The sequence below is a fragment of the Malaclemys terrapin genome, chromosome 3 (assembly GCF_027887155.1).
Source record: "Malaclemys terrapin pileata isolate rMalTer1 chromosome 3, rMalTer1.hap1, whole genome shotgun sequence".
NCBI classification, from domain to species: Eukaryota; Metazoa; Chordata; order Testudines; family Emydidae; genus Malaclemys; species Malaclemys terrapin.
This window is the reverse complement of record NC_071507.1, coordinates 163,479,786-163,498,057: the sequence shown is the minus strand read 5'-3', so window position 1 is coordinate 163,498,057 and position 18,272 is coordinate 163,479,786. Positions and strand designations below refer to the sequence as shown.

The 18,272-nt window shown below is 40.4% G+C and overlaps 2 protein-coding genes across 3 annotated transcripts in view; both read right to left on the bottom strand.

Annotated features, from left to right (window-relative positions):
- Window positions 1-18,272, bottom strand: part of KLHL31 (kelch like family member 31) — a 265,997-nt gene that overhangs the window by 34,801 nt on the left and 212,924 nt on the right. The window lies entirely within an intron of this gene.
- ELOVL5 (ELOVL fatty acid elongase 5) overlaps window positions 1-18,272 on the bottom strand; it is a 54,153-nt gene that overhangs the window by 2,101 nt on the left and 33,780 nt on the right. For both annotated transcript variants that reach the window (XM_054024424.1, XM_054024423.1), the window contains exons 2-7: window positions 16,995-17,060; window positions 13,643-13,830; window positions 5,849-5,926; window positions 4,278-4,449; window positions 2,318-2,442; window positions 476-610 (exon numbers count right to left, since the gene is read on the bottom strand). In XM_054024424.1, the coding sequence (XP_053880399.1) occupies window positions 476-610; window positions 2,318-2,442; window positions 4,278-4,449; window positions 5,849-5,926; window positions 13,643-13,830; window positions 16,995-17,052 (756 nt within the window). In that variant the 5' untranslated portion in view covers window positions 17,053-17,060. The remainder of the gene's footprint in view (window positions 1-475; window positions 611-2,317; window positions 2,443-4,277; window positions 4,450-5,848; window positions 5,927-13,642; window positions 13,831-16,994; window positions 17,061-18,272) is intronic.

Sequence of the window (18,272 nt, the reverse complement as noted above, 5' to 3'; positions counted from 1 at the left end):
GGGGGAAGAAAGCAAATGTCAATGCAAACAGTTCCAAATAGTTTTATGTATTTCTGGCAAGGGATTATTTTACAAGTCAAGATTTGGAGCAATTTCCTAAAAGTTGTTATGATCATGTGTGACACTGAGCCATTGTTTTTGCAACTTTGATAATGCACGACACTTCTTTACATGAGTGCACTAAAAATTGTCTTTACAGGTCACTACTGTATTTCAAAATGGAAAGCTGCTCCTTGAGCAGAGCACCATTTCCTATACGCTTATACTTTACATTACTTTAGCTAAGCACTTTTGGTGATGTTCATCAACTTGTTATTCAAATTCCTAATCTTCCTGAGCTGCACATACAGCATGCATGATGAAGGGCTGACAAGTGCCAATAGTGAAAACACATTTATACTGAAGAGGGGAAAACCACATGTTTCAAGGCTTTCAAATAAGACTGGTGCAAAAAATGAATGAACATTTGTTTTACCTGAATGTAGAAATTTGTGAAGAGGATAATCAAAGAAATCATATAGGAGATCTGGAAATACAGCCATCCCATAGGGAAGGCACATGGCCAAACAACACCACAGCTTGTCTGGAAGATTGTCAGGACAAATTGAATCTGAAAGAGGAAAAAATAGGAGCACAGTAGTGAAAAGAAGGGGAAACAAACCAACAGACCAAGAACTAGTGAAATGATTTCTAAACAAGTCAAAATGGTCTCTAAAGTGAGTCTGAAGAGACTTTGCCTTAAATGGATTAAAGGGTAAAATCCGCCCATCCAAATGAAGTATTCAGACTCAATGTTGGTGGAGCATGGAAATATCTGGGAGGTGAAATCCACTGCCACACTACCTGGGACCATAGCATGTGGTGGCTCTCTTGGGGTCCGTCCCCTAGGACCTCTGTGCTGGCCTACCCGAGGCCACCATAGAGACCCTTTTGGCAGCAAGCAGGGGGTGCAGAGGAACCTTTGTTGGTTTTCTCTGCCTGAGGTTCCTCTGTGCAAACACTGTTCAGGAATTAAGTGCTGCAGAGGGCCTGAAGCAAGTTTCACCCTTACAGGGAAATTGGCAGATTAAGGACAATTTATTTAAAAATAGAAAGATTGTTTCCCTGCAAGACAAACAAAACCGAGCATCCCCAGATTGGACAGTGCAGGCAAGACTGCCTTTCCAGGGCTACCATTAGGCAGTGGGCACTGGACTAGGCATTCGGAGACTTGGGTTCTATGGTCATCAAAACGTGATGAGGAGAAATGGTGCCTAATCCTGGGAGAAGGATGGTGCAGCCAGCCCCACACAACACATCGACCTGCCACGGGATCAAGAATGAACACTGCTGACAAATGGACACAGGGAATCAAACTGCCGACAGTGCGCAGCTCTGTCCTGGACGTATTATACCAATCTCTAAGAGAAACCGGAGGTGTCCATTTTCATATTTTGGCAACACTTGTATAGGCTGTCATACCAATAAGGTTTCATTGAATTGAGTCTAGTCACAGCTCTGCCAACCATCTGCCTAGGCAAATCAGTTCTTTGTGCCTCAGTTCCTTTTCTATACAGTGGGGCGAACACTTGCCGTCCTTTATGTGGTGGTTTGAGATCTACAGATTACAAGTACTACATAAGAGCAAAGTCTTATTACTGTCACTACACACAAACACATTGCTCAACTATTTTTCTTCTTCATCGTATGCTGTACACAAAACATCTAGGCACCAGCGCAGATATAAGAGAACAATACAAATGGATGTGGGAAAGAGTACAACACAAAATTATAAAAGTGATTAAATCCACCTACTTAAAGTGCAGCTGAAGGATAGAAATATTTACAGAACCATTTACAACTGTACATAAAAACCAGGCAGGAAGACAACTGTTTTGCAGGATTAGAATAAAGGGCCTCTTTACCTAGGACTCTGAGTCACATGCAGGTTCCAGGCGGTCATTGCAACATCAGTTCATGACCAACAAATGCTTTAGAAGAATGCACTGGCTCAGAGTGCTTGGGAGGAAACTTAGCTTTTCCCTGCATTCTCACTACAGAATCACAGAAAGCCCAGTGCTAGGACATAGGAATAAATTTAGCTGCAAATCAGAGATGAGTAGACAGAGGCATCGCTAACCTTCTCATTGAAAATTACTATTATGTTACGATGACTGCCCAGAAGCACCCATTATGCTAAGCACAATGCAAAATGCCCTCCCCAGTTTACTAGCTTTCAGTCAAGAAATTAAAATTCCTCCCTTTATTACAGGCAGGGAAAAACAGCTCCTCCAGTGCCAGAGAAGTCTGGCAGGAACCCAAAAACTGAATAACTCACCAGCTGCCCCTGAGTGATGTATTTCTTCCACCACAGATACGGGCGCATAGCTGGAATAGCAGACAATCCGTAGTAGGAGTACATCAGGACATGGATAAAGCTGTTAAGAGTGGCACCAAAGTATGCTAAAATGGAGGTGGGAAGAAAAAGAGCATTTTAATACAGAACACAAGTTGGCACATGGACCCTGAACAGTGCTAAAATGGACAGCCACAGAAGGTGGACATTTTTAAACGTCAGCAGGACCTTTTTAAATAATCAGTTTCCCCAAAACGAAAGGCTAAAAAAGAATTAGACTCTCAAATAAGCAATAAGCTCAGGGCTTTTTGCAACTGTGCACACGATCAGTGCATTTTGTGCCAACCTTCCACGCCTACCTGTCTGCTCCACTTATCCAACTAGGATTGTTGTTCATTTCAACACTCTGTCTGCTCAGAAAAATTGAGGAGACAAGAGGGTGGAGGTACACAAACATGTCCACAAACCAAAGGTTCACACGTCTAATTTTAGACCTATCCTCCTTTGCTAGGCATTTCCACTGAAACTAGCAGTCTGCTTTTGGTTACGACACACAACATTCTGGGGATTTTCAAAAGCTCAGTTTACCCATTTTATTTGGCTTTGTTTACAATGGCTTCTCTGTCATTAAAAGGATTTTAAGTTTTAGCTGCCTATCACTAAATTGCATATGCTATCAAAGCCCAAGTAGAACAGCTAGCTTGAAAAAAAGAAAACCTAACAAACAGGGAGTTATCAAGCATTTTTAAGACCATTTAAATGTGTGATTGTGCGGCTTTTACTATTGTAAAGCTAAGACAAATAGGTGCTTGACTTCTCTCTAGAACGGTGGTTTTCAACCTGTCGCCTATGTCTAAAGATTTCCAACGGGGTCTGCACCACTACTCTAGAACAACAGTTATACATGCACGCTTCTGAAGTTAAATATTACTTGCTCCATATGTTGACAGTAAGAAATAAGTGCAGTTTCTGTACTGTTCTTCTCAGAACCAAGAAGGCTTTTGAGAGTTTTGCAGCTTCTCTATCCACGACAACTAGTATTTCTTATGCACACCAGGTTGGTGACACAGACTGATCCCATAAAAACTTTCCTTCAGCAAAGCTATGCTAATGTCTATCAACAAAATCACTGACCCACAAGCTATGCTATTCCTCTATAGCATAAAAATATGCCTCCCCCATATTTTTATGCTATGACAGAGAATATTGTTGCCTCCCCCATATTTTTATGCTAACACATTTGGGAAGCAACGTCAGTTAAAAGCAAATGAAATTAAAAGAATCCAAGTGAGGTTGCAAGAGGCCAGCAGTATTTAGTAAGGTTTTAAACAAGAAGAGAGATGGGAAGAGACAAAAGAGCATTCAGTCAAGTTCCTGAGTGCCCATGGGACAAAGATTTTAACTGAAATAATTTGTTATGGCCACCAATAGAATAGGATAAATTAAAGGGAAAAACATCCCGAGTGAGCAAAGTTTGATCGACTCAGACAACTGTTTGATTTCTAGCAGTTATTAGCCACCTTACACATACCTGTAGCAGGCTTCCAAGCCTGACTTAAAACCGGTTTCTCCTTGGAAGCTTTGCTTGAATATTTGCATGTGCTGTGAAAGCAAGTAAGCACAGCTGACACAGGTGTCAGAGCCACGCTACAGCAGCAGGCAAATAGATTGTACTTCCTGCAAAACCAATTCTCTATCTACACTGAAACGCTTACACTGTTCAATCATTACAGGATGGGCCTACAGGCAGCTTCATACCTGCAACTATTGGTACTGCTTGTAATTTAATAAAGCAAACTTAATTTTTTTGCTGCAATTTAAGCAAGATCGGCCAGATCCTGAGACTGAAGTCAATGGGAGTTGCTTATATGCATCCCTTGGCAGAATTTGGCCTTAAATAAAACATAGGTCTGTTGTAGGTTCTCTCCTCCACAGTACTTACAGTGACCACAAGGCACCCAGTTCATAACAAACCACCAGATGTTCAGCATGGATGCATGGTGATAGACATGAAGAACAGTGATCTGGTAATGATTTTTTCGCAAAATGAAAAAGAAGGTGTCCATGAATTCGATGAGTTTGGAGAAGTAGTACCACCAAAGGACACGTACAATCTACACGGAGAGGAGGGAAAAAATAATAAATTCAGGAGTTGTCCCTGCAATTCTCTCAAGTCAACAGAACACATCTCACTACTTCTAGATATTCATGGCAAATCATTGGAAAGCTCAGCACATTCCTTGCATCAAGTTTTCTGCAAGAGACACGAGTCCAAAGAGGCAGCTATAATTGAGAAGGATGACAGAGAATATTTGATGAGGCTATTAAAGACAGACACAAGGCAGGATGTTTAACCAACATTTTGCTCTCTGTGGAAAACATCTACTCTACATATCATAGAAGTGTTTTGCTGAGGATGGGGAAAAGCAGTTCACAGCAGGATGGTCAGGTGCGGGGAGGAGAAGAGTTGTTATAAACTCATTTTTTTTTTTAATTTAAGTGTGCCCAGATGCTGCAGTAACAGGCATAGTAGGTGTCAAACATGAATCCAGCCTCAAGAGGTCTTTTCAAATACCAAATGTGATTAGTAGGGTCCCTTGTTTTAATTGGGAATTACCAAATTCACAGTCCATTTTGGTCAATTTCGCGGTCATAGGATTTTAAAAATCATAAATTTCATTATTTCAGCTATTTAAATCTGAAACGTCACCATGTTGTAATTGTGGGGTCCTGACCCAAAAAGGAGTTGTGGGAGGGGCGGGGGGCGTCGCAAGGTTATTGTAGGAGGAGTTGTGGTACTGCTACCCTTAGTTCTGCGCTGCTGCGCAGCGGCTGCTGGCCAGGAGCCCAGCTCTGAAGGCAGAGCTGCCACCAGTAGCAGCGCAGAAGTAAGGATGGCCTGGTATGGTATTGCCACCCTCACTTCTGTGCTGCTGCCTGCAGAACTGGGCCCTCAGTCAGCAGCTGCCACTGACCGGCCAGCCAGCTCTGAAGGCTGGAGCGCAGAACTAAGAGTGGCATCGTATTGCTACCCTTACTTCTGCACTGCTGCTGGCAGGGTGCTGCCTTCAGAGCTGGGTGCCAGGTTAACAGCCACCGCTCTCCAGCTGCCCAGCTCTGAAGTCAGCATAGCAGTAAGGGTGCCAATACCATGAGCCCCCCTAAAATAACTGTGTGACCCTCCTGCAGCTCCCTTTTGGGTCAGGAACCCCAATTTGAGAAACGCTGGTCTCCTCTGTGTAATATAGGTAAAAGCACACAAAAAAAAACAGATTTCACAGTGGGAGACCAGATTTCACGGTCTGTGACACATTTTTCATGGCCGTGAATTTAGTAGGGACCTAGTGATTAGATGATATTAGGGACTAACTGCCAAGTTTCAACATGTACTTTCTGTGCACGGAGTACAATGGGGAGGCCGGAGGCTGTTTAGATAAATCCTGTTCTGCTCTTCACTCATCTGCAAAGAGAGAATTTCAAGTAGCAATTGAGAGTTATAACAAGTAATGTTACCTTCATATCAGCTTCACCTCCACTGTGTGTGTCCTGACAGAAGAAATTGTATCCTCCTTCCCATACTCCTGTAACCAGCTGACAAGATGAAAGAATAAGGTATCTGATGAAAATATTGCACTTGACAGTACACCTGAACCACGGCCGCAGCTTTACTGACCGATTCTGGGACATCTAAATGTGACATTAGGTTACAATTTAAGCCTGAAACAGTAACTGAATCATGGTAGTGATTGAAAGCCAAGTTAATAATATGCATCCGAAGAAGTGAGGTTTTTACTCACGAAAGCTTATGCTCTAATAAATCTGTTAGTCTTTAAGGTGCCACCAGACTCCTTGTTGTTCAAGTTAATAACAGTTCCATATTCTTCCCCGCCACCCTTCCTGCTCCAATTACTGTGTTCTGGACTATAGAGGACAGGTAAAGGTCCCATCCCCGTCAAGTTTTGAAAGATTTGTGTGTGTTTTTGAACAAACCTATTTTAGAGCACAGAAACGTTTTTTAGCTGATTATTTTCTGCAGAAGTGAGGCACTTAGACAAAAAGTAAGTTCTATTTCTGACTTTTTGAAGGAAAAAAAGATACCAAGTTTTATGTGCACAGAGTATGAACTAGGAAAGGAAAACTACTGGAGTTTTACAGCTTTATGTTGCATGCCCGGTGCCTTCTGATGGCAAAAATAATACCTGAACATTTCCATTGTACCAAAACTTTTCCCATGCCTAATACTTCAAAAGGAACTGAATTCAAATTATGTCAACAGTTTTACTTGTTTGGAAATAGTTCACCTTTCCTCCGTTGTGTCAAATTATTCACATTTTCAGAATTATTTATTGTCTGAAGAAATCATGAAGAGTTAGTATTCTGCTACATTCGGATTCTTCAAGATTACTTTAAATACTAAACCTTTCGGTGCTGGTATGTTCCAGCCAGCCAAAAGACTACCTGTGTTATATAGGTGGATGTCGATTTCCTGGCATTGTGTGTGATAGTAATTTGTGCCTACAGGTCTTATGACAAAGATTCTGGGCACCCCCCATCACATGTACGTTATCAGCTTGAACCAAGCTGTACGTTTTCATTTCTTTTTTCTTTGCCACTATGTTCCCATTACAGCTCTTGAACTGAAGGGGTTGTGTTTGGCTGCTTCTAGCCTTGTAGGGTATATCTACACAGCAATTAGACACCCGCAGCTGGCCTGTGCTAAGGAGCATTTAACTGTGGTGTAGACATTTGGGTTCAGGTTGCAGCCTGATCTCTGGGACCCTCCCACCTGACAGGGTCCTAGAGCCAGGGCTCCAACCTGAGCCCACAAGTCTATGCTGCAGTGAAATGGTCCCTTTGCCTGACCCTTGGGAGCCTGGGTGAGCTGGCACTGGCCAGCTGCAGGTTTTTAATCGTAGTGTAGACATTTCCATGAGGTAAGTCTACACAACGAATGGCAGCGAGACTCAGCGCCCAGGTCGACAAACTCAGGCTTGCACTAAGAATAGTTGTGTAGACATTGCGGCTCAGGCTGGAGCTCAGTTTCTGAAACCTGAGGAAGGACTTCAGAGCCCCAACTCCAATGTCTACACAGCTATTTGTAGCACCGTAGTGCAAGGCCTGATAGCCCAATTCTGCCAACTTGAGCTCTTGAGACTTGCTGCCACAGGCTGCTGCTCACTGTGTAGACATACCCAGAGATTCCCAGCAGTCTTCCCCATCCCCCATTAATGTTTCTATTAAATTATCCATGCTATTATAAAGTTTGGCATTTGGAGCCCTTAAAAAAAAAAAAAAAAAAAAAAAAGAAGAGTGGTAACTGATTTAGATAATTTCCAGGTGCAAAAAGTAGTTCAGTCCTAACTAGGAAAAACAGTTCAGAAATGAGTATTCAGAACAAGAGTTGTCCATTTCTGGCCCCATCTACGCTCATGCTGGAACTGGGTTAGCAAGAACATTTAATCACGGTTCTTGCCAACAAAGTGCTAATATAGGAGGGTTTCTCTGCCAGTGTCACTAGGGATGACTTGGCTACAAAGTGTTTTACAGAACCACTGAAAACGTTGTAGTTAAATAAGATAAGGGTAAGAGGTGTTAATTTACTTGCAAGTACCCCAGAATTGGCGAGTGGGTAGTAAATTAGTCCTAGTTATGTCTTGTAGAAGTTAACCACTTAAATGGCCTGCCCTTTTCTAATGTCAGTTCTTTCACGACTAGAACATCATTTTTCCCCCTAATTTTTTTTTAAATATGTGAAGTGCTTTGTAACAGTTAATTTTACTTTAAAAATCAAAACAAAATCCAAAGCCAGATTGTGTTACCATTTTTGATCTTCTTCACAAACACCACCATTTAAAGCAAGCTATTAACTATACACTAGCACATACACTTAAGAGTCCTCTTATGAATGGTATGGGTGAAAGAATCAAACTGAGCATCACCATACAACAAATGAGAAAATCTTACTGGAGAAGGACAGCTACAGCCTTGCATGTGACTATAAACTAAAAAAATCCAACAGCAATATATCCATCTATTCTGCTTTATGTCAGTCTAACCAACTGCTCACCCATAAGCAAAATACAATTCTACTAGCATACTTCTCACCCAAGAGGAGACCCCCGATCTCTGTGTGCATAAACATTTAAAAGCAGAAGCATGCCAAAGAACCAACTTCATTTCTGGACAGTGGGTGCTGCATAGAGACCATAATTATGACAGCATGGAAAGAGCTCTGAATAACTGAAGACTGAAAAGCCTGTATGGATTCTTTAGCATCCTCAAGTTAGTCAAGTAGCATAAAACCTTGTTTCAGCACATTGTGTGGAAAAAGCTTACATAATCCTCATCATTCCAGGGGCCATTAAAATGGAGGAATAACTACAACATTTACACTGTATTTATTCCAATTAGTGAATATTTGCTACAGTCAACAACCCTACATACCATAAGCTTATTTTTCCAGAGTAATTAGTATGTTTGAGTTGTGCAATCCAAAGTGTTTTGTTTTTCTTTTAAACTTGTAATTAAACCTGGTATGAAGTTTTTTCCACTTAAGTAAAATAACCAATGGCGTTCTGATGCAGCCTTTTAAAGGGAAGGACAGATCTGTAGTCAGAGATTATTTCAAATAACTTACTACTCATTTGTTTCCAGAAGTGCTCACAATATGCTCTGCTTTTTCTGAACATGAAAAATAATCAATCATGCTTGCTTTTTCTAATTTACTCAGATTTCTTTTAGCAACATTTATTAGCTCTACCTTATATCAGCACATTTAAAAAAAAAGGCAATTAAGGAACTAGCCACACATGGGACACACTGACCTGACCAGTAATTGTTCCCAAATGTATTATTTACATAGCTGCAAGTACTGGTATGACACGTTGTTTATATTAATGTTACTGTCTACATGACCTTCAAAATACTGTGCTACCATTTGATGAACAACAGTTTACTAACTTGTCTCCCACACCTCCTCTCTGTTTATAGGAGATGGGGCCAGTCCACCTTACTGCTGGTATTAACTGGCTCTGCAATAAGTCTTGAGTCACTTGGGAATCACTAATCTTGTGTTTACAGCATAGGTAGGTCCCCTAACCACTTAGGACCTATGAATCTCTGCACTTTTCAGCTGTAACTAGGGAAGTCCTGTAGCTGAACTTTTAATTTGGCAGGAACCCAAGTGGAGTTCAACTCTTTTTCCTAATGACACTGTCAATGCTAGATAATGGACATGTCTTTTCTTATGAAATGCAGCTGTCTACAAAAGACTGACTGTAGCAGAATGAAAGAGCAGTTCCCAGCAGAAATACAGAGCATGTGATGTTTAAATTACCCAAAGTTAACCATTCTAAAGGCAATTTTTAAAAATGCTACTCAAAATTAACAGTATGGTCATTTAGTTCTGAGGAACCGAAGCAGAATCTTTATTAACATAAAGTGAACACCCTACAGTTAAGAGTTTGTTTTTGTCCCTTGGTTATGGCCTGTTACTTTCTCCCTGTCTGCTTTCATTTTTACTTTATTTTATAACTGTATTACTGAACTTTATAAAGTGCTTTGGGGTTACTGTTTGTGTTAAAAACCCTGCACAAAATTAAACTGTACAGTGGACCTTCATTAACAGAAGATCTGGATTGAGGCACGTTAGTGAGGCAATATGTACAAACTTGCTGCTCTGTTGATACAGGCACAGAACTTTAGCCTCCATGCTGTCAGGAAGCTTTCTCAATTAAAACGAGGGACCCAATGATATTGCATACTGGCAAATACAAGTGAACAGGGGGACTTCAGATCACAAGAATTTTAGGTTAAAATGGAGAAGAGGCAGAAACTCAAACCTTATTTTTCTGATCAAAAGAAAGCAAACAGAAGGAAAGCGTGTAAAAATTTGTCTTTACGAATATGTGCTCATTTCTAAAGGACAGAAAGACATATTGGTTAAGTTTAATCATATCTTAGTTGGGAATGTTGACTTAGTTGTATGCTGACCCAATTATCTCAGATTCTAGAAAACTCATTCTTTTAAACAAGATTAGTAAATGGGATTCCTGTCATGACTCACAACCATTAATAAAATTGCAGCAAGACTCCAAATACAATATCAGGTACAGTAACTGCAAGCTGCTAAATGTTTTATGTACTTAAAAAAAGTTGTAGACATGAGTGTCAAATATGAGTATACAATGAAGTGTCCATAGTACATCATTGCCAAATTTCATATAAAAGCACCACATTTGCAAACAAGATGCTGGACAGGATAAACATTCTGATATTTCTTGTTAGCAAAAGAGATGCTCTCCTACAGTGGAATTGTGAATTGTTGACACTGGTGGTATGGAGCAAATATGCACAGTCTTAATATTATGCAAGTGAGTTGTCCAACCAAAGTTAGTAGGACTCCTCCCGTGTGAAAGCTTTCCATAGGATCAGGGTCTTAGCTGGCACTCCATTATTATGCTTGCCCTCAAGTCTGCCTCTGTAGGACTCCTCTACAACAGGTAGGGAGAAGAAGGAAAGTTTACAGAGATGGACAGTATGCGGCTGGGGCCAGGCAAAGAGAAGGCCATTGCACCGCCCTTCCCGCTGGCTGCAAGAGTGTACATGTGGGGAGTATTTATACCACAGTTGCCAACTTTCACGCAGTAAATAAGCACTCTGACTTTCACAATAAGCCAAAAATCAAGTTAATCTCATTTCAAAACAAGGCCAAAACAAGCCAATCCCTAAGAACCCCAACACTCTACGTGACTAGATCCCCCCGGCATGCAGTCTGGGACTGTGGTGGGCCCACTGTGCATCCCCGACACTCTCTCCAACCTTGTTCCCGGCAAGCAGGAGCCAATCCAAAACAAAACAAAAACACCACCAACAACCCAATTTCTGCATCCCCCTGCCCCCCCCCCCCATGTCTGATTTATACCCCATGCAGCCCCAGACAGCCCCTCTTTTACCGGGTTCAGGCTGGCAGCATTCACTCACCCATTAGCTTGACAAAAGGACCAGGTTCCCTTTTGATCTGCTGTGGGCGTATTGCTAGTTGCCCTTTTCCCTAGGGGGCTGGGAAGGAATTTTCCCCTTGCTGCCGGATTGGTTGAAGTGGGGTGGGCTTTTTCTCCTTCCCCACAGTAAGTTTGGGATCCAGTAGGATGGAGTAAGGGAGTTAGGTTGTAATGCTGCACCTTAGTACATAAAACTCATGGCAGGTATCAGAGCAGGCACTCTATGGAAAGGATATAGTTATTGGATAATATGGATTGGGAAAGGATTTGAAGGAAAGCATCCCTTAAGGGAGCTGAAGTGGGGTCTGGGGTTTCTACATCTGGAACAGCAGAGCCAACCCCCACCTCCTTTCACCTCAAGTGAGGTGAGGACATTGGGGTCCCAGCAGCGAGATAGCTGGGACCTGGTTGGGAATTATTTGGAAGCGATTAAGGAAAGGATGTTGAGCTGCACTGTACAATTTATTGCTGGCATTTCCAGATATTTTAAGTGAATAAAGTTGTAGTCTGACCAGACAATGCTGAATGGATATTTTCATGCAGATAGCAAGATCACTAAATATAACGCTAACACTGAAAAATCAAATTGCATTATATATTTGCAGTAGCAAAGACTATGTTCAATGACAGTCTAGTTAAATTTAAGCTCTAGCCACTAATCATGTAGCCTACAGGTGAAGTTTTATTTTTCCCTTCACCATATCAAAGAACTCACATTGACTATGTGAATTTATGGCAGTTTTCCAAGCCACATGAGTAATGCCAGGCAAGTGTTAAAAAAAATATAAACATGCATTTGATTTAGCTGAGTTGACAAGATAAATGGTGCTTAATAAGTGGGGAGATCGCTATGCAAAAGAGAAGCAGTTCAGCTGTAATATAAAACTATAAAGGCTTTACATCATATAAAGTTTACGGAATATTGTATATGGAATAGTGTGAAGGAATAGCTTTTAAGTAAGAAAAAATAATGAATTAATAATAAATAATAATAATACTTAGCTTGTATAGTGCTTTCCATCAGTAGATCGCTTTAATAAAGGAGATCAGTATCATTATCCCCATCTGTAAAATGGGGAAGCTGGCACACAGAAAGGGAAAGTAACTTACACAAAGTCACCCAGTAGGCCAGTGGCAGAGCCAGGAACAGAACCCAGGTGCCCTGAGTCTCAGTCCAGTGCTCTAAGTTCACAGAATCAGACATTAGTAATGGAAAAGACTTCTTAGTGGTTACTAGGCCATCCTCCTACCCTGTTACAAAAACTTCATGTGGAAAATATGAGTATTATTCTGCGTGCTAGAAGAGAAGAGATCAGCTGCAATGGGAATTTTATCTACACTTACTATAATGCCAAAGAAATCTGCACTTGTATTTGTGCTATAGATTAAGATGTTTGTCATGAAGTCTGTGGTGATATTGCTTATGCTTAATTTTATATATTTGCATGGAGTAATCTCAGACAATACACATACCTATCACATTTACACAATTATTTAAGTGATATGAAGCTTAAAATGTTAAAGTAATTAACTTTCTTGATTTTTTTTAAGTACATACTGAAAAAAAAATTAACCCCAGCATATTAATTGTGAACATTCTTATTGATCTGGTTGATGGGGTAGGATGGAATTTATCGTTTCTGGATCTCTATCTTGTAAAATAAAACAGACACACAGTACCACTCAAAGTTGAAGGAATTATATTAAATAATCTGGTTTTAACTTTGTGAAAACACTGGCATCCCAAGTGTGCTAACGTATTTCCGTTTCAGAACAACCAAGATGTCAGAAGATGAGATTCTCAAATGTACAAAAGCAAGGATTAAGATGTGGATCTAATATAGTTAAATAAAATTACATTCCACACTCCCTAGTGAGATGTGATGCAACTACCTGTTCTTAGAGCAGCCTGACTGTGGTTCTCTTTTAGGGGAGTAGTTAGGAACTATTCAAATACTACCGAGGTTTACCTGAGGACTATAACAAGTCAAGAAAGTTGAGTTTTCCTCTTCATTGTGTGCTGAAGGAGAGCTTCACATTTCAGAACAATTTATTTTGCTATTGAGTTTGTACAGATTTTGCACACCATCCTCTAGGCCCTAGAGTCTAGGGTATTAGTGGCAGTCTCATACGAACTTAGTAATAATGGTGATTTTCTTTGGAGAAGTGACCACTGAAGAATTGTTGCAACATTTTGGCAGTTATTTTACCAAGTTTGAGGCCAACAATATGCACAACAGACAGGCTTTTGGTGTAAATGGGGGTTAAATAGGGTACTGTACACAAAAACAAAAAACCCTCCTACCTCATAAAACATATAAAGTGACAGTAGCGTAAGTCCAACGTTATAGACCACTAGAATTCCCCGGCATGAGAATGGTTGTTTATTATGCATGTACTTTGGTCCTATCCATACGATTAATAAGTATAAGACAGAGAAGATAAATGTAGGTATATAGTTATCCAGAAGAAGCCATCCTTTTACTCTGGGATCTGAAATAAAATAAAATAAATACAAAATTTACTACCGCAATTTAGTAAATGGAAATATTTAAAACATTATTACTATAAGCCTTGTCAGGAAAACATTTTTCTCAATCACCTAACATGAACCAATGTGAATGAAAGAAAATGCTTGATCGAAAAACAGCAAATAAACTTACTAGAAATGCTGATTGTTCGGAATTACACAATAACTTTCATATAGAGCAAGGTTGCATTTTGCTTAGCAACAGTGTGATTAAATGCAAGTAATACTGCTCCCAATGAAAACATTGCTTTCAAAAGGGAGTTATTGCTGCTAAGTGTTTTAAACTATTACTTGAAATCTATCTTTGGTATTTGGGACAGAAGAAGATTCTGAATAAGTTGTAAAGCTAATAAACTTCACCATGCTGTTTTTCGTTTGTTTCTTCCTCTCTCCCTGAAAGCCTCAATTTATCATCAACATAGCTAGTTTCCAAAGTCATATCTGCTTACTGTATTAACAAATGTACATTCTTATGGTTTTTATTTCTGCTAGTCCTTAGGAGCCAGTATGGCTAAGAGAGGGAATTGGATTCCTTATTGTGCATCACACACTATATTCCAAGCAGTAAATTACACCAGTGTAAACCCAAACAGGATGCTGATTTTACACAAGTGTTATTCAGCATAATTTGGCTTTTGGAACTTTTTTATTGGTGATGCATGAGAAGGAAAACAGCCCAGTTGACAGTCTGATTCCAGGGGGAGTTTGCAAGACTGGCAAGTAGAAGACACATTTTTAAACAGTAAACTGAACAAATTTGATATGGATATAAAAATATTCAGACAAATATGATGCTCTTTTTACAAAATCACTTTTTGGACTGAAATACACATAAGGAAATAGTCATGGAGAAGGTGTCAGCTTGTCCCATTCCATAGAGGCCTGTCTATAACGGGATCAAAATACAGTTTAATACATGCTCACACCAATTCAGTTTAGACACCCTGTAGCAGTGAAGAGGCTCCAGCTCTATTTTACTGGAGCTCAGAAGCCATACTGTAGCCTGGGGGCAATCTACACTGTAGTCATAGGGTGTGACTGGAGCTCACATAAACATACTCAAAGTAGCTTTATTCTAGCTGAACTAGCTTTTCTCCGGAGCACTGAAATCGCAGCAGCACAGGCCGCACAAGCCCACCCACAACCTTCAGCACTTATTCAGGCAGCTAACCCATGCAGATGCCCACTCAGCTACAGCTGCTCTGATACTTGAGCTAGCTCCATTAAAGCTAACTCAGGTATGCCTAGGCGAGTTGCAATCGCATCCCATGACTGCAGTGCAGATATAGAATCATAGAAGATTAGGGTTGGAAGAGACTTCAGGAGGACATGTAGTCCAATCCCCTGCTCAAAGCAGGACCAACCCCAACTAAATCATCCCAGCCAGGGCTTGTCAAGCCGGGACTTAAAAACACCCATTCTAGTGCTTCACCACCCCCCTAGTGAAATAGTTTTTCCTAATATCCAACCTAAACCTCCCCCACAGCGACTTGAGACCATTGGTCCTTGTTCTGTCATCTGCTACCACTGAGAACAGCTGAGCTTCCCCTTCAGGTAGTTGAAGGCTGCTATCAAATCTAGGGTGACCAGATGACAGAAGTGAAATATTGGGACACGGGGGAAGGGGGAGGGGGGAAAAACAACAACAAGCCCCTCCCCCGTGTGCGCCTGGACCCCGCCCTCCCACCCAGCACCAGAGGGTGCGCTCAGGCCACGTCCCCCAGCCCCCTCCCTCCGCCCACTCTCGGCCAACTGCCACTTGTCCCCTCAATTGCTCCACTTAAGGGAGATTGGTGAAGCATTAGCCTTAGGATTACAAGAGCTAATAAGGAAACAGGATATGCATATTGTGCCCTAGGCAAATTCTTCAATTTGCTCTCTATCCCTTTGATTAGTTCGCACCCTTTTATCTGTATAAATAAGGCTGTTTGAATCTTGCATGTATTAGCAGAGCACTGTGCTAATAAAACAGAGTGGTCTGACAAACTAGGAGTCCTGAGTCTAACTTTGACACTAGCTTCTCGTCCACTGTAATCCCCAGGTCCTTTTCTGCAGAACTGCTGCCAGTCGGTGCCCAGCCTGTAGCAGTGCATGGGATTTTTCCCGTCCTAAATTCAGGACTCTGCACTTGCCCTTGTTGAACCTCATCATATTTCTTTTGGCCCAATCTTCCAATTTGTCTAGAGCACTCTGGACCCAATCCGTACCCTGCAGCGTATCTACCTCTCCCCCCAGCTTAGTGTCACCCGTGAACTTTGAGGGTGCAATCCAGCCCATCATCCAGATCATTGATGAGCCCTTAAGATGAGGCCTTAAAGCTTGGTAAGTGTTGAGAAGGGAAGCCTGCAAAATGTTTAGATGTACTTTTTTTCAGATCAATGTTTTCAAAACAACATGACAAATACGTAGTATATTATAAAACCAGTACATAAAACAGATAGAATCTCCTTAGCTAGAATACAGCATTCATTTTGTCACCTCATCTCAAAAAAGGAGAAAAGAAAAAAACGAAAGAAGGTAAGCAAAATGGATTAGGAGCATAAGGCATTAGGGACATGAGAAAAAATTTTTAAAAGACCAAACAAAACGAATTCATTTGAAAAAAAAGGAGAGGATACGATAGTGTCATTTTAATTCATGAATGACTGGTCTTCAGTAACAGACACTCTTATTTACCTTCTCCCTCAATACAAGAGGGTACTTCATGAAGAGCAAACTTAAAACAGGGTATTTTTCATGCAACATTTAATTAATTGGTAGGATTTCGTGTTGCAAGGTATTGTTGAGGCAACTAGCTGAGTAAGACCAAAAGACAGGTTGACACTTATAGGAATAAGAATAGCAGCTGCAGTACATTAGCTCAGATAAAGTTTCAAGGTCTGTCATTCCTCACTCTTCAAGTCATAAGCCGATCGCTCAGTAGCGTCAAAAGCCCTTTTCTCTGAACATCACAGTTTTGCACAATTGGGTGTTTATGGGCACCAAAGCAGCTGACACAAACTACTATTAGCTTCAGGATACCAGACAGCCAATCTCTTCCACTATGGCAGTTTTTATACTCCAATATATGCATTTGAACTTTGGTTCTAGAAATTAAATGTGCATATTTATAAAAAGAATAACTTACCTCTTGGCCCGAGCCAGACATCCAGGTAGCTATTGATTGTTTGATCCAGGGATTCCATAGTACAACCTATAAAAATAGAGAGTGAGAAAAGAGTTATTTCTGCAGGTGATAATGGTCATGGCAAGCTGTGGTGTAAATCCACCCGCACTAGCCCACGTTGGATTAAATGATTTTTTCAGAAAAAAAGATTTAAATTGGATTTTGATTATTATTTAATTAATAAATTTTTCTTCTTAAAAAAATCAATCAACTTGTTTAAAATTAAATCTGAATTGAATATAAAACACGTTAAGGCCTTAATCTTATCATAACCTCCAAAATAGTTCAATAAAGAATACATATGCTGAATCCATGAGCCTCTAGGAAAAAAACGTTGAGTTAAAGGCTGCTTTTCTATATAAAGAAAGAATCAGGGGGGGAAATATCTAACTTTTGAGATCAAGCTTTATAAATCTGGCACAAAGGTTGAGTACTGGATAAAGAGCTTGATCCTGGGGAGGGGGCGGGGGGCGGTCTGTGCTACTGGATGGGAAAGACTGGCAAAGTCACCACTGGTGTTGCGAACAAACTTCTGATTCCAGAGACACCAGCATGTATCTCCTCAGGATCATCCATCTGGATGGCCTCATACTCCTATTTTATAGTTTCTCCCTATCTAAACTCTGATTGGCTCAGTTCTCTGATTATTCATATTTATGACTCAGCCTACCATGAAAACTTACTCTCCAGCTCTTGGGGTGGGGGGAGGGCAGTGAAGTTTATGTATGCCAAACAATTAAGGTTGCTTTGTTTAATAAATAAGTTGTATATGTTGCTGTGCATGTTTAATTAAATTTCAGTTACCATTTGAATGCAGCTTTACATAACTCATGAGCAAAAAGTTAATTGCTCTAGTCAATAAGCAATACATTAGTCACCATTTTCTAACATACCAAAATTGTACAATTAATAAGAATCTTAAAACATTAAGCTAGATAATTGCTTAACTAAATGTATATAACAGTGTACCCTCCTAGGTAGCAAAAAGTTACCAAGTCCAGGGTAAAGGCTCTATTTAGTTGTAAATCAACATATTTTAATGGTTATATCAACCTATGAGAATGCACTTTCCTTTAGACAATAACTGAAGCACAAATGGAAATGTAGATTAAAATTGATTATTCAAATTGAGGCTTTCCACTTTGCGATATAAATCACAGATTTAAATTGGCCTTGATTTAAATCAATCCACCCTGAACTAACCTGCCACAAATTAAGCATCCATGTGGACCCTGCTGA